Source organism: Semicossyphus pulcher, unplaced genomic scaffold, assembly GCF_022749685.1.
Source record: "Semicossyphus pulcher isolate SPU_LCO1_2020_fin unplaced genomic scaffold, fSemPul1.0.p SCAF_25, whole genome shotgun sequence".
Lineage (NCBI taxonomy): Eukaryota > Metazoa > Chordata > Actinopteri > Labriformes > Labridae > Semicossyphus > Semicossyphus pulcher.
Window position 1 is genome coordinate 6,853,096 of NW_027211699.1, and position 12,385 is coordinate 6,865,480.

General features: G+C 42.5%; 1 protein-coding gene across 1 annotated transcript; it reads left to right on the forward strand.

Moving 5' to 3' along the window:
• Positions 1-704: 704 nt before the first annotated feature.
• On the forward strand, positions 705-11,993 carry LOC138604225 (caspase recruitment domain-containing protein 10). Its single transcript, XM_069676100.1, has 24 exons — positions 705-780; positions 3,003-3,248; positions 4,002-4,139; positions 4,644-4,830; positions 4,957-5,095; positions 6,030-6,215; positions 6,401-6,520; positions 6,652-6,777; positions 6,889-7,068; positions 7,150-7,254; positions 7,610-7,646; positions 7,776-7,813; positions 7,896-7,984; positions 8,099-8,145; positions 8,263-8,383; positions 8,794-8,971; positions 9,187-9,310; positions 9,393-9,633; positions 9,813-9,882; positions 10,009-10,108; positions 10,195-10,353; positions 10,490-10,602; positions 10,780-10,895; positions 10,998-11,993. The coding sequence occupies exons 1-24, from the start codon at positions 774-776 to the stop codon at positions 11,203-11,205; spliced, it is 3,075 nt and encodes a 1,024-aa protein (XP_069532201.1). The 5' UTR covers positions 705-773; the 3' UTR covers positions 11,206-11,993.
• Positions 11,994-12,385: the final 392 nt, after the last annotated feature.

Consider the following 12,385-nt stretch of genomic DNA (forward strand, 5'->3'; position numbering starts at 1 on the left):
GAAGTAATCTAGATCAAACAGTCAGCTATCCCACTTATTTTGTACTTATAGTAATTCAGTGGGAATTACTAATAGCACTTACAGCAGTCTGTATGAAACTCTGTGTCACTGTGTTTTCATGTACTGGATCTGTCAATCAGGTTCCTCTTGACTGCCATGGTGACTAACTAGCTCTCCTCAAGGGCATAAGGCATACAACACACTGATGGAAGTTTACCAAGCCAGATATTTTTGCACATTACAGTGTAACACCTGGAAAATGAGTCAGAGTTAATGAGTCAGATTCTCTTGAAGTCTGACAAATTCCTGTGACAAGCCTTCTTGACAAAACAACTTATTTAACACTTACAGTAGGAGCTGAACGAGGATACTTTTACCGTGATCTGAGAATACTTTGTGTTAGTAAAATACTGCTGTGCTTGCAGGCGACAGTTTTAGGAGTGGACAAAACATTGGTTTAAAGCGCCGCCTAGTGCTTAAGGACTGCACTTGACTGACATTATACATTTTTTTTTAACAAAAAAGAGGGACCGTTTCCTTTCTCTTTCGCTGTTGCTGATTGGCTGGTTCAGGTTGACCGTGGGTGGAGGAGCTGAGTGCGCCAAGGTGTGCGTAAACGCGGACTTGTACCTTCCGCTGCTCACCAGTTAGGTTGCACACCAACACGTTTGTACCCCGCTGATTGGTTTCACTCCTGCGTCGTCTCTCGACCTGTTGGGATGTAACGACGCGCTTTACCTCACCGTCACAACAGATTCAAGCAGGTTCAAGACATGAGTGGTAAGCAAATATTTAAGATTGTAACAGTTACGGCGCTGTTTATCATTTTACTATGTGTTGAAAGGTGCTTCTGGGAAACTATAGACAGACTTTGATCCGGTCTAGCAATCAGTCACACTGTTAGTAGTAAAAAAGCAGCAAGACAGAGCTTTAGCTCAATACAGGTGTGTTAGCTTTCAGTGACAGGTACGGGTTTAACAGGTAGACATAAACAACTCATTGAGAAGTACAAGTCTATGAACTTCATTTTTTAATCTTTAAAACATGAAATGATCACATTATGTGTAGGTATGTTTACTGTCCACTGTGATGCATGTATTCAATGGATTGCTCATCATTTGTCTGTGCAAAAGTGATTTGTATTTCATGGCTTATGATTCACGTTTCCTGAAATTTACATCGAGCATTACATCAGCTCTCCAAAACTCCATGCCAATTACAAAAGTGCATCTCAAATTATATTATCTTTATTTATTATTTATTATAAAGAAAAAATGTTCCTATGATCTGTCCTGTCTTTAAACAATTAAGTCTTCCTACTGAAATATATTAGATTATCAATTAATAACATCATAATAATAGCATCATACTGCCCCCTTCCCCCCCTAAGATTTTGTCTAAATGTGAACTTGATCTTCATCCTGTGCAAATTAGTTGTTTTTTTTAAGAGAAGGTGATGCAGGATAAATCTCAGTTTTTTCTACTACTCTGAGTGTGAGGAGGAGTTAAATAGTAATTGCATGAGAACGAGGTCTCAGCAGACTGTTTGTGGGTAATGACCGAGATTCCAGACCTGCCTCAGCCTGCCTGTTAGCTCAGATAGGTGTTATCAGCTGAGCAGGCAGCTAGCACCTCACATTTATTAGTAGTAAATTGGTATTAATAACTTTTTATTTTAATTTCCCTATAGGTTGCTTCAGGAATTTAGTTTTAAGTTCTTTATTCTTGAACCATTGCTAAATAAAGATCAAAGCGCATCACAAGCTATCAGGTGGCGTCTTTTCATTTGTTTTTAGTCTGATACACACGGTGCATTAGTGCATTTCACTCAGCAGTGAGACGAGAGAGACACTGCTGCCCCGGACCTCTCTGTGATTATAACGGTGTTTGTTTGTCTAATAAATACAAATGAGTCATAGGATGGTATCAACACAGCTTTGGCGAGCTTGTGTTTTTACAGTGTGCATCGTTCAACAATTTGTCACTGGATTTCGAAAGGCTGGTGAAAGCGCTCCCTCCTTTTCATCAGTGATAACAGAATCAACCATTGTGCTGTTATTAGATCATTGAGACATTTAACTTACATCTAGTCTCAGTATTCTCTGTATCTAAATAGTTGCAGGTTTAATCATTTTCAATCTTGTCTTCCCCACAACGTGAATGTGGATGATAAATCTTTTGTCTGAGGTTCCCTGTGTTTTTAAGTGTGCGATGAGTCACGAAGTATTTTCATTCCAACGCCGTGAGACACTGACCCGCAAAGTCTGCTCCCTGCTGAAGTTTATGGCCCTGATAACAACAGACCCTCAGCTCCACAGCAGTAAATCAGTGTGTAAAGACAATGCTGCTGTTATATTAACTCATGCTGTGTATGGACGTTCTTGTTCATTCATGCAAACATGTGTCAGCTTATTAAGGAATCCTCTTACGTAAGATTAATCTCCGTTAAAGTGTGGGAAATGGCTTCAAGGTAATTGTTCATCTGAAAGGACTTTTATTTTGTAGGGGCAAATCTCTCTCGCTTTCCTTGGAAGATTTCAGGCCAAACGCTCTATTTTATTCTTTCACCATCCAGCAGATAAACCCATTAATCCTTAAGAATGACTTCTCTTAGCTGATCAGTGTTTGTCAAAGAGGATCCCCTCCAACAAATTGTATTTGATCTGAAATTACAGCGTTAAAATGTCTCACAAAGGTGCCTTGTATGGTTGCTCTGGATGCCTTATCTTTGTGTTTTTAGCAGATTCAAATGACCCACTTTGATGGCTGAGAGTTGCAGAGACACAGATAAGCGAGGTCAGACAAATTCCAATGTAATTCTCTGCGGGAAAAATATTTTGTCTAGGACCGGACGTTAGATTAGTCTGTTAATCTGGCCTTTGGGGTTAAAGTCTGATGAGTCACGTTATTGCAAGATTTTCTAAATGCACAACATTTCTGTCTTCAAAGAAGTGCACAGTCTTTTTACTCTAACCTACCTGACTACTTTTTGTCTCTCGCAGGCGTCACAGTTTGGGCAGAGTCGGAGGACATAGCTCCGGAGGAGGAGGCGCGACCTTCTGCCCCCTGGTCCGAGGAGCGCTGCGAGGAGCTTTGGGAACGCGTGGAAGGGGTACGACACAAACTCACACGCATCCTCCACCCGGCCAAACTCACGCCGTATCTGCGCCAGTGCAAGGTCATCGACGAACAAGATGAAGACGAGGTGCTCAACTCGACACAGTACCCACTTCGTATCAGCAAGGCCGGTGAGAGGAGGAAGTCTCATTAAAAAGCTACAATACATCATTTAGCAACACCAGCCATCCGCTTAAATTGGATACCTTTAATCATTTTTATTTGACAGTTGTGCATGTGTTTCCCATCGGTTCCAAATCTTATTTACTCTTTTAAACAGACAAAAACACAGTGAGGGATGAGGTGAAAGACTGCCCAACACTTCCTGAGGGGAGCATTATCTTCAGACACAGAGCTGTAAAGTTTTCTGTAACTTTTCCTCAGTGTGAAATAATCCAGTAGTAGTTTTCTGTAAAATGGTTAGCAATAATGTAGGCAAAGTACAGCAAATGAAGAGTGGTTATTTAGTAAAACTCCAAGAGAAGGAACAGTTTGTGTTAATGATTGTGCAGCAAGTTGACAGAGAGAAACAGGTGGTCGAAGATAAATGTTGCAGTGAGAGAAACAACTAGAAACTAAGGAGAGAGTATGATGAAAGAACATGCTAAGTACAGGGGAGTGTGAGGCAGACGGAGAGGGAGGAATGAGCTGTGAAAGAAGATACAGATGAAGGGATGAAGACAAGTACCAGAGCACCCGGTTCATTATTGTGTTTTATTGCCAGTGAGTCATCCTAGAGCCAGTCATTCATCAGGGTCATGTTTGAAATACCTCAGGAGTAAGTGACACATCGAAGGAGTTAAAGTGTTTCTGATGTGAGCGTTCACAGAGCCAAAGTTCTGACACAAGCTGGCATGTGTTTGTTCTTCCCTTTTCATCAACAGGTCGCTTGTTGGACATCCTGCGCGGTCAGGGTCAGCGAGGCCTTCAGGCCTTCATGGAGTCACTGGAGTTTTACCACCCGGAGCAGTACACACAGCTGACCGGAGAACAGCCCACGCAGAGATGCTCGCTCATACTGGGTAAGCATTTGAACGTTATGAGGTCGTCAAACAGACCTGAGATACAAACACTTGGAAGGTTGTTAACATCTCATTTTATAAGCCAGTCAGTGTTATCTATAAGTCCTCTCTGCAGAGCTGAGCAAACAGTTCTTTCCTGTTAAGATGATCCAGGAGTATCTGAAGGAACGAGGATGTCAAACAAGCCCAAAGTAAAGGAGGGCTTTCAGAAGTCTGGCACTAAAGGTTCTACAGATTTTGAGTGAAAATCAAAAGATGTCGAGCCAGTATGAGAACTAACAAGAAAACCATCAAGAAGAAAGTTGGCTTCTCTTTAGATCATAGAGTATACACCCAAGGCTTCATAGTAACCATATTTACGAATGTGAAAAGTGCACGCTTATCACAGAGAGTAAGACACACTCATGCACCTGTCCTGTCTCCTTACACATAAAGAATTTGCCTCTTCACACATTTCCTTCTATTCTGTATGACCTTTAACCTCCACCTGTTTTTCCTCCCCAGATGAGGAAGGTCCAGAGGGTTTGACTCAGTTTCTTCTTCTGGAGGTGCGTAAACTGAGAGAGCAGCTTCGAAACAGCCGCATGTGTGAGCGCCGCCTGTCTCAGCGGTGCCGGATGGCGGAGGACGAACGCGGCCGGGCCGAACGTAAAGCTCAGGAGTTACGTCACGACAGGCTGCAGCTAGAGAGGTGTGATTATTTATAATAATATATCCTCATGAGACTTCAGTGAGTAAATGACTCGAGGATTGTGTAACTTTACCTATCCAAAAATAAGTAAATAAGTGTTTGCACTGGATGATTTGTGATCCTAAGGGTGCGTCAGGACTGGGAATCAGCCAGTCGAGAGCTGGGCAAGCTGAAGGACCGGCACCTGGAGCAGGCTGTGAAGTACTCCAGGGCCCTGGAGGACCAAGGCAAGGCCTCCACCCGTGAGAGAGAGCTACTGACGCAGGTAGAGCTGATGTGAAAACAGAAGTAAACATATGAATATGTTTTCATATTCTGTTGAAACTGCCAAAGGAGTTGTCTGACATGAGCACAGTGTTTAACTGATAAACTCCACTGAAGCAGATGGAGGCCCCTCAGTGATGAGCTTGAAGTTATAGGACGGGTCATTTCCTTTCTGCCACCACATTCCTCAGCTGATCCTCCTGATCCTGAAGCAGCTGTTTGCTTGCTGCAGAAATGGTGACTTTCCTAATTACAGTGTCCCCCAACTTATTTCCATTGTTGCTCTAAACTTCAAGGTTGCTGTTTTGAAAGCTCCATGAAGGCCATATATTTCTCTTCAAACAGTTTATTGTAAAAACATATGTAGAGACAGGGAGAACAAAGTCGTACCGTCCTGGGCAGATCAAGTGAAACTGCTCCAGCTTGCATGATGCTGAAACATGAAAACTGAAGTAAACAGTTCAACCCAGCTGTGTTGATGTTATCAGTCTACATTATGTTATGTTTGTGTTCTGTCAAAACATGTCCCCCATACCTGTAAGATACGAGCTTTTGGTTTTAAATAGTTGCGTTCTTTTGTTTCCTATGAGATGGTGATGATAACCAACTGTGTCTTGTCTTGTTACCTTATGTGCAGTATGCCTGCTGATAGGAATGCTCCCAAATAAGAAAGTAGTAGGTGTTATGATTACCTTTTATTTACCCCTAACGTCTTCCTAGAATAAAAGATGTTTTCGTGCCACATATTAAATGTAATTGTCCTGCAAAGGCTGTTTACTGGTTGTTGCTGATTGTATTTCATTTATTTTAGAAGATTTAATCCTTTTCATTAATGTAGATAATCAGCCCATGAGCCATGTCAATGCATTGGAAACAGCTCTTTTCAAAATGTCAGGGTGTTTCCTTTATGGCTGCTTCGCTTGTTCTCCGTACAGGTAGAGGACCTCAGGTGCAGGTTGACAGCGGCAGACAAACTTGATACTCCAGGAAACATCACGCCAGCAAAAAGAAACGGTTTAATTTCCAATGGAGTGAACGGTTCTCCACCTGCTTTACCTGAAAAACCGCAGCGAATTGAGGGTCAGAAAGCTGAGAGAAAAGGGACTCAGATGAGGGACTCGGTAAGCTTTCAATCTACACTGTTTATCATCTTTATAACAGTCTCTGTGTCAGAATCAGCTGCAGTGTTTTTACCCTTCGAATCATCCTTTAAGAGGAAGATTTGTTTGTTTCCTTTTTTTACTGATGACCTTGAAGATACAGTGTTTTTACTTTGTAAAATGATCTTCCTGTTCTTTACCTTTAGGCTCTGATGGACATCCTGCAGCAGGACCGCAGGGAGTCTGCAGAGCAGAGGCACGAGCTCTGTGATATCATTACGAGACTACAGGGGGAGCTACAGAGCACTGAGGAGCACAGAAACAAGGTCAGCTGTCACACATGGTTAGAGGTCCATTATCTATACTTCTATACTTCTGTTAGTATTAGACTTAAAGCCAATATTTCATATTATTTCTACCTTTGGGTAAAGGTTGTAATAGTAAATTATTTTTGTAGCTGGAGTCGCAGTGCAAGCAGCTTCAACTGAAGGTGAGAACTCTCCAGCTGGACTGGGAGACTGAGCAGAAGAGGAGTTTGTCTTATTTCAACCAGATCATGGAACTGGAAAAGGAGCGAGACCAGGTCAGTGTGAATGGATCGTCTGAGTAGAGCCTAAAGTGACGTAGCAACATCTCCAACCATCAAACAGGAGTTTTAAATCCTTTTCCTTGTCTCTTTTAAATCTGTTTCCAGGCTCTGCGTAGTCGAGACAGCCTGCAGTTGGAGTACACTGACTGTCTGCTGGACAAGAACCGTCTCCGAAAACGCATAGCGGAGCTGCAGGCCAACCTGGAGGAGCAGCAGAGGGAGCTGGAGAGAGAGAGGGAGAGGAGCCGGGAGCAAGTGGAGCAGAGCGTCTCCTCTCTGCACTGTGTGAGTGAACACAGCGGTGCAGCACTGTCTTTCAATTGAAACCACATATCAGTTTATGCATTTATAATGTCTGCTCCACAGTCCCACCTGTCCCTCTGCAGTGAGGACCAGTGCTACGGCCCCTGCTGTTCCATCGGCCTGGACCTGAGACCCCAGGCCAATAGCACCCGCCCGCTGCTTCGAAAGGTCAGCGCAACCATGACTTTCATTTTACTCACATTCACAATAAAGAGTAATTGCTCCAGTCAAGGTTTGAATCAGACTCCAGGAATGTGATGCTGCTGTCAATCATGGCAGTTGGAGCTGCTGTTAATGTGTGTAACTGCGTCTTTGTGAACTGCACGGAACACAACTGTTATGGAGACTGCAACAACATGTTTTCTCACCTTGTTTTAATGAATGCAAGGAATGTAGCTTTTGGACTGCTAAGCAAACTTTTTAAGCTAGGCTAGGACAGTGTAGTAGATTCTTTTGCAGCTATAAGCATGTTGATACCTGCACAATACCTCAAACTACATTACTCTTTATTTCTGTACCACAGGTGCCCTCTAGAGGCCAAGCCAATGAAAACTCAGAGGGTAAGTTGTGTGCACTGACACAGGAACGACAATGGTCAAGTTTTGCAAAGGAATTATTTGTACTTTTTTAATGTATTATATGTTATTTATAGCTATATTTCATTTGAATGCTCTTTTTTGCTCCTTCAGATTCTCGTTCCAACTCTGAGGAGAATCTCCTTTTGTCAGTGAGTATCACAGCGCTGCTCATTAAAAAGCACAGGGATAAAAGAGGACAGAGTCAGCATCAGTTTATTCACCTCTCTGCAGACGGAAGACAATGAAAAGGAAATCAATCGGCTCTCCACATTCCCCTTCCCTCCTTGTATGAACTCCATCAACCGACGATGCAACGCAGAGTGAGTGTGTCAGCCCGTGCACGTAGCCCTGCAGATACACAATGTCAGCCTGCCGTATCTCACTCCTTCACCTTTGTTTCTTTTGATTTACAATCTTATTTCTTCTCTGTAAAGGTTCGACTTGGAATCCTGGGGCAGTGACGAGAATGATAACATCACAGGTATTTATTAATTACAATTAAACAAACCAGAGAAGGTTTTTTACTCCACTTCTGCTTTTGTTTTCTTTTATGTAGTTCATTGTTAGTTGAAGTTATGAGGCTCTCTGATGCTTTCAGGGGAGCAGAGTGAACCTTCTCTGTGGGATTCCTGTACCTCCATAGACTCTCACCTCTTCCCCCCTGACCTGGTCGACCTGTCTGCAATCTCCTCCCACCAACCTAATCCAAGCGTTCCCAGGTACACCTCTTAATAACCAATAATGCCACTTATATGCTGCTCGTAGCAGTATCTTCAAACCTTTATGGATCAGAATTTACCTGCAGAAGATGATGCAGGTAAAGGTCCTGACTTACACATTACAGTATAAAGCATTTTAGTTGATTTATTTTACACGGGTACAGTGTTTATGTTTTTTAAAAACCTTAATAAACAATACATTTATTTCTAGTGGATATGGTTCAATAGTCTAGTGCCTAATATCTCCTTTGTTAATAATTGGCTCCAGCAGTTACATACGGGTTTAATTTTACACACAATACATACAACATAATGTGAATGATAATAAAAGTAAAAAAGAAAAGTTCATCATTGATTATATGAAGTGAATAGAATCTATTCCATACGGTATCTATATTGCTATCTCTCAGGAGACCCACCAACTCCCCGTCTTCAAGTCCCCCCGTCCCACCAAAGCGTGGAAGAGCGAGTCTAGCTGACGACGTCACGGTCGTCGGAGGAAACCAAACAGGGATCTTTGTCAGCCATGTGAGAGCTGGTTCCGCAGCGGAACAGTGTGGGCTGAAGGAGGGCAGTGAGCTTCTGGAGGTGTGTGTGTGTGTGTCAGTGGAATAAATATTACATGATGAAGATGAAATGTGTGTGTGCGAATACAAGAACATTACAGGTCTGCCTGCAGATGTGTGAATATTTGCAAGGTCCTTGGTTGCAATTAGGGTTAATGAAAGAGAACGTGAAAAGAGATGAACATGAGGATATAAGGGTGGAACATGACATGAAGTCTCCTCTTTACTGTTATCCAGCTTGAGGGGGTTCTGTTTGGTGGGGGCAGTGTGCTGCTGAGCCAATGCACTGCTGAGGTGGCCCACTTTTCTCTACAGTGGTGGACCGAGCCTTCAACCCTCAAACACCAGAGCAACCCAGAGGGTCAGAGTTTCCTCAGAGATTTAACACAGTTAGAGAAGTTTTGAAACCTCTTCAAATTAAACCGTTTTTTCTTTGTCCTCAGCGTACTCCAAGCTGTGCTCACTGCGCTCGTCGCCTACATTTGTGGGTGCTGACTCTTTCTATGTGCGCGTCAACCTCAACATGGAGCCTCACGGTGACCTGCCGTTTCTGAGTGTGTCCTGTGATGACATCATGCATGTCACAGACACAAAGTACAATGGAAAGTACCACTGGCGCTGTTCCCTGGTGGACCCACGCACAGCGAAGCCTCTGCAGACAGGAACCATGCCCAACTACAACAGGCACGCCATTAGACCTTCATTTGACTGCTTATTATTTAGAGCACGTTATAATGTTGCAGTTGCTTTAAAAGACAACAATTAGCCTTGTTTGAATCATACCATGGAGTATGTTCAAATAGGCCCTAAGCACTGTACTTTAAGGACTTTAATAACCTGGATTGTACCGTTTTCTATCACAGAGCACAGCAGCTGTTACTCGTAAGGCTACGAAAAATGGCCCTGGAACAAAAGGAATTCAAGAGGAAGATGGTAAGCTCGTGTTGACACTACATCAAGCTGAATTTCAAGCACTGTGCTTAATTAAATCAATTTATAACAGAACTGGCTATCACAGTAAACACTGATGTTAATGTTTCTCCGTTTTCCTTCATGTAGTTCTTGAAGAAAGCATCTGGACGCATTCGATTGGTCAAAGCAGTGGACCCCGGCCGTGGGATCGGTTCGACACAGCCTGTCCTTTTCACACTCAGCAAACGTAAGATCCAGCAGTTGTCATAGTGTCTCTTTGTTTACATTGTATGTATGCGGGCCCTTTGTGCTAATGTGTGCTGGTCCTCTCAGGTCACGAGGAGCACCTCATCCCGTACAGCATAGTGCAGCCGGTTCAGGTTCAGAGTAAGCGACCGGTCATCTTCTCCCCCTCTCTTCTCTCCCGCGGCCTCATAGAGAGGCTGCTGCAACCAGCAGAGTCTGGTTTGAAGTTCAACACCTGCTCACCAGGTATGCACCCAGCAAAAACACTTGTTCACACACATAGAGACCCAAACACAGATAAACTCTAAAAGGTTATTGTTCATTTTACCATTACATGACACACCAGAATCCCCTCTTACCTCTTGTTTCTTGTGGTTTGCAGAGCCTATCCAGCTTTCAGAGAGACGGGAAAAGAGAGTGTTCTTGTTGGATTCCTGCAGTCCGGAGGAGGCTCTGGGCATAAGGCTGCAGTCGATACAGGATGTCATGAGCCAGGTAATAAAAAAATTTGATTTTTTGTCATCATCTACTCACAGATACATCCCAAGTGTCCTGCAATTAAAAGTAAGATGGATATTTGTGGGTGAAATCATGTTTAGTACCCATACAACCTTTCCTTTTATGGTAGAAATGACTAATGTATATTGTCTCACATCTCCATTTTGGCCACAGGACAAGCACTGTCTGCTGGAGCTGGGCCTGCACAGTGTTGAGGGCTTATTAAGGCAGGGAGTCTACCCAATCGTCATCCATATCCGCCCTAAGAACAAAAAGCACAAGAAACTGAGGTAAGAGCACAATCATTTGCCTTCCAAGTACGACGATTCACCGTGGTTATACATCAGATTTCCTCTAACTTGCTGCACATGACCCTCCAAATCTTAAAATAGGAAGTTTTTTCCACGGTGTGGAGAGGACAGCATAATGGAGGAGGTGTGCCAGGCCGAGGAGCTGCAGCTGGAGACGCTGCCCCTGCTCTACTACACCCTGGAGCCCAGCACCTGGAGCTGCACTGATGAGCTGCTGGCAGCCATACACAATGCCATCCACAGCCAGCAGAGGGCAGTAGCATGGGTAGAACTGGACAGGCTTCAGTAGATTGAAGATACACAAAGCATACTGTATATTCACATGGCAAACTAGATTATTCTGTCTTTGAATAAAGAATCTAGCAGCTGCCAGCATGCACCAAACCAGCCATTTTTCTATGGTTGATTTCCATTTATTGTTAGAACACCCTACTACTCTAACATCTATAATATAATCTGTTGATTATATTGTGCACCGTATGTGCTCTTTGTTGTCTGTCTCTTCACAGCTGTTAACACTGGAAATTTCCCCATAGTGGTATCAATAAAGGTTTTCTTATTCTTACTCTAACAGAGTTGACCGAGTTTTGGACATACTTGGAATCTTAGTATCTTAGTATCTTAGTAAAGGTATCTCATACTTCTCATATTCTGTATATAGCCAAGCTGGTCTGGCTACAATGGGAGAATAAAGAAAAAGAAAACTAAAAAAGATTTGACCCACACAAGAAAGGTACATTTTCTTACATGTAGTATGATTTTAACTGGGATGTATTGAAGGGTACAAATATGCAAATCCACATTCTGTCTTTGGAGATACAGCTGTATCCCTTTATAGGTACTGACATTGTTTTGTAGCAGAAAAAATGTATAGAGATCATACTTAAAATGAGAGATCATATTTAAAGTGATAGCAATGTAGGGTTTTCTTTTAATAAGGAAAACTAAATGTAGATGTCTGGATATTTTTAGCTGGGCAATGTATGACTGAAATAAACAAGGTGCAGCATTTGTATTTACACTACACTGGACAACAGAAAGTGATGTTCATTATTTCAAAATAACTTTGTTCCATGCTTCATCTTTTATTTTTACTGTTTTGAATAATAAATGATAGAAAAATAACCATAATTGTGTGCACTCATTGTAATAGTTACTCTGGGCATATTTTCCACAACTGCCTTGAAGCTACAACATAAATGGTGTTCACAGGAAGGATAAGACGAGTCTGCTTCAAAGATCTAATCTAAAAACTTTTCCAAGGTCGTTTTTGGATGTTGGTTGTAAATAACGTTACAAAAAACACTATAGTAGTATTCCCCACAAATCAAAACGAATACAGTGCAATGAAACAGCTAAATCGTGTAAAAAGGCCCACTGAGTTCAAAGTGTAGCTCATTGAAACAGTCAGATTACCATAAAGTCACGTACAGCCTACTTGTTTGTTTACTTATTTATACCCCATGTGT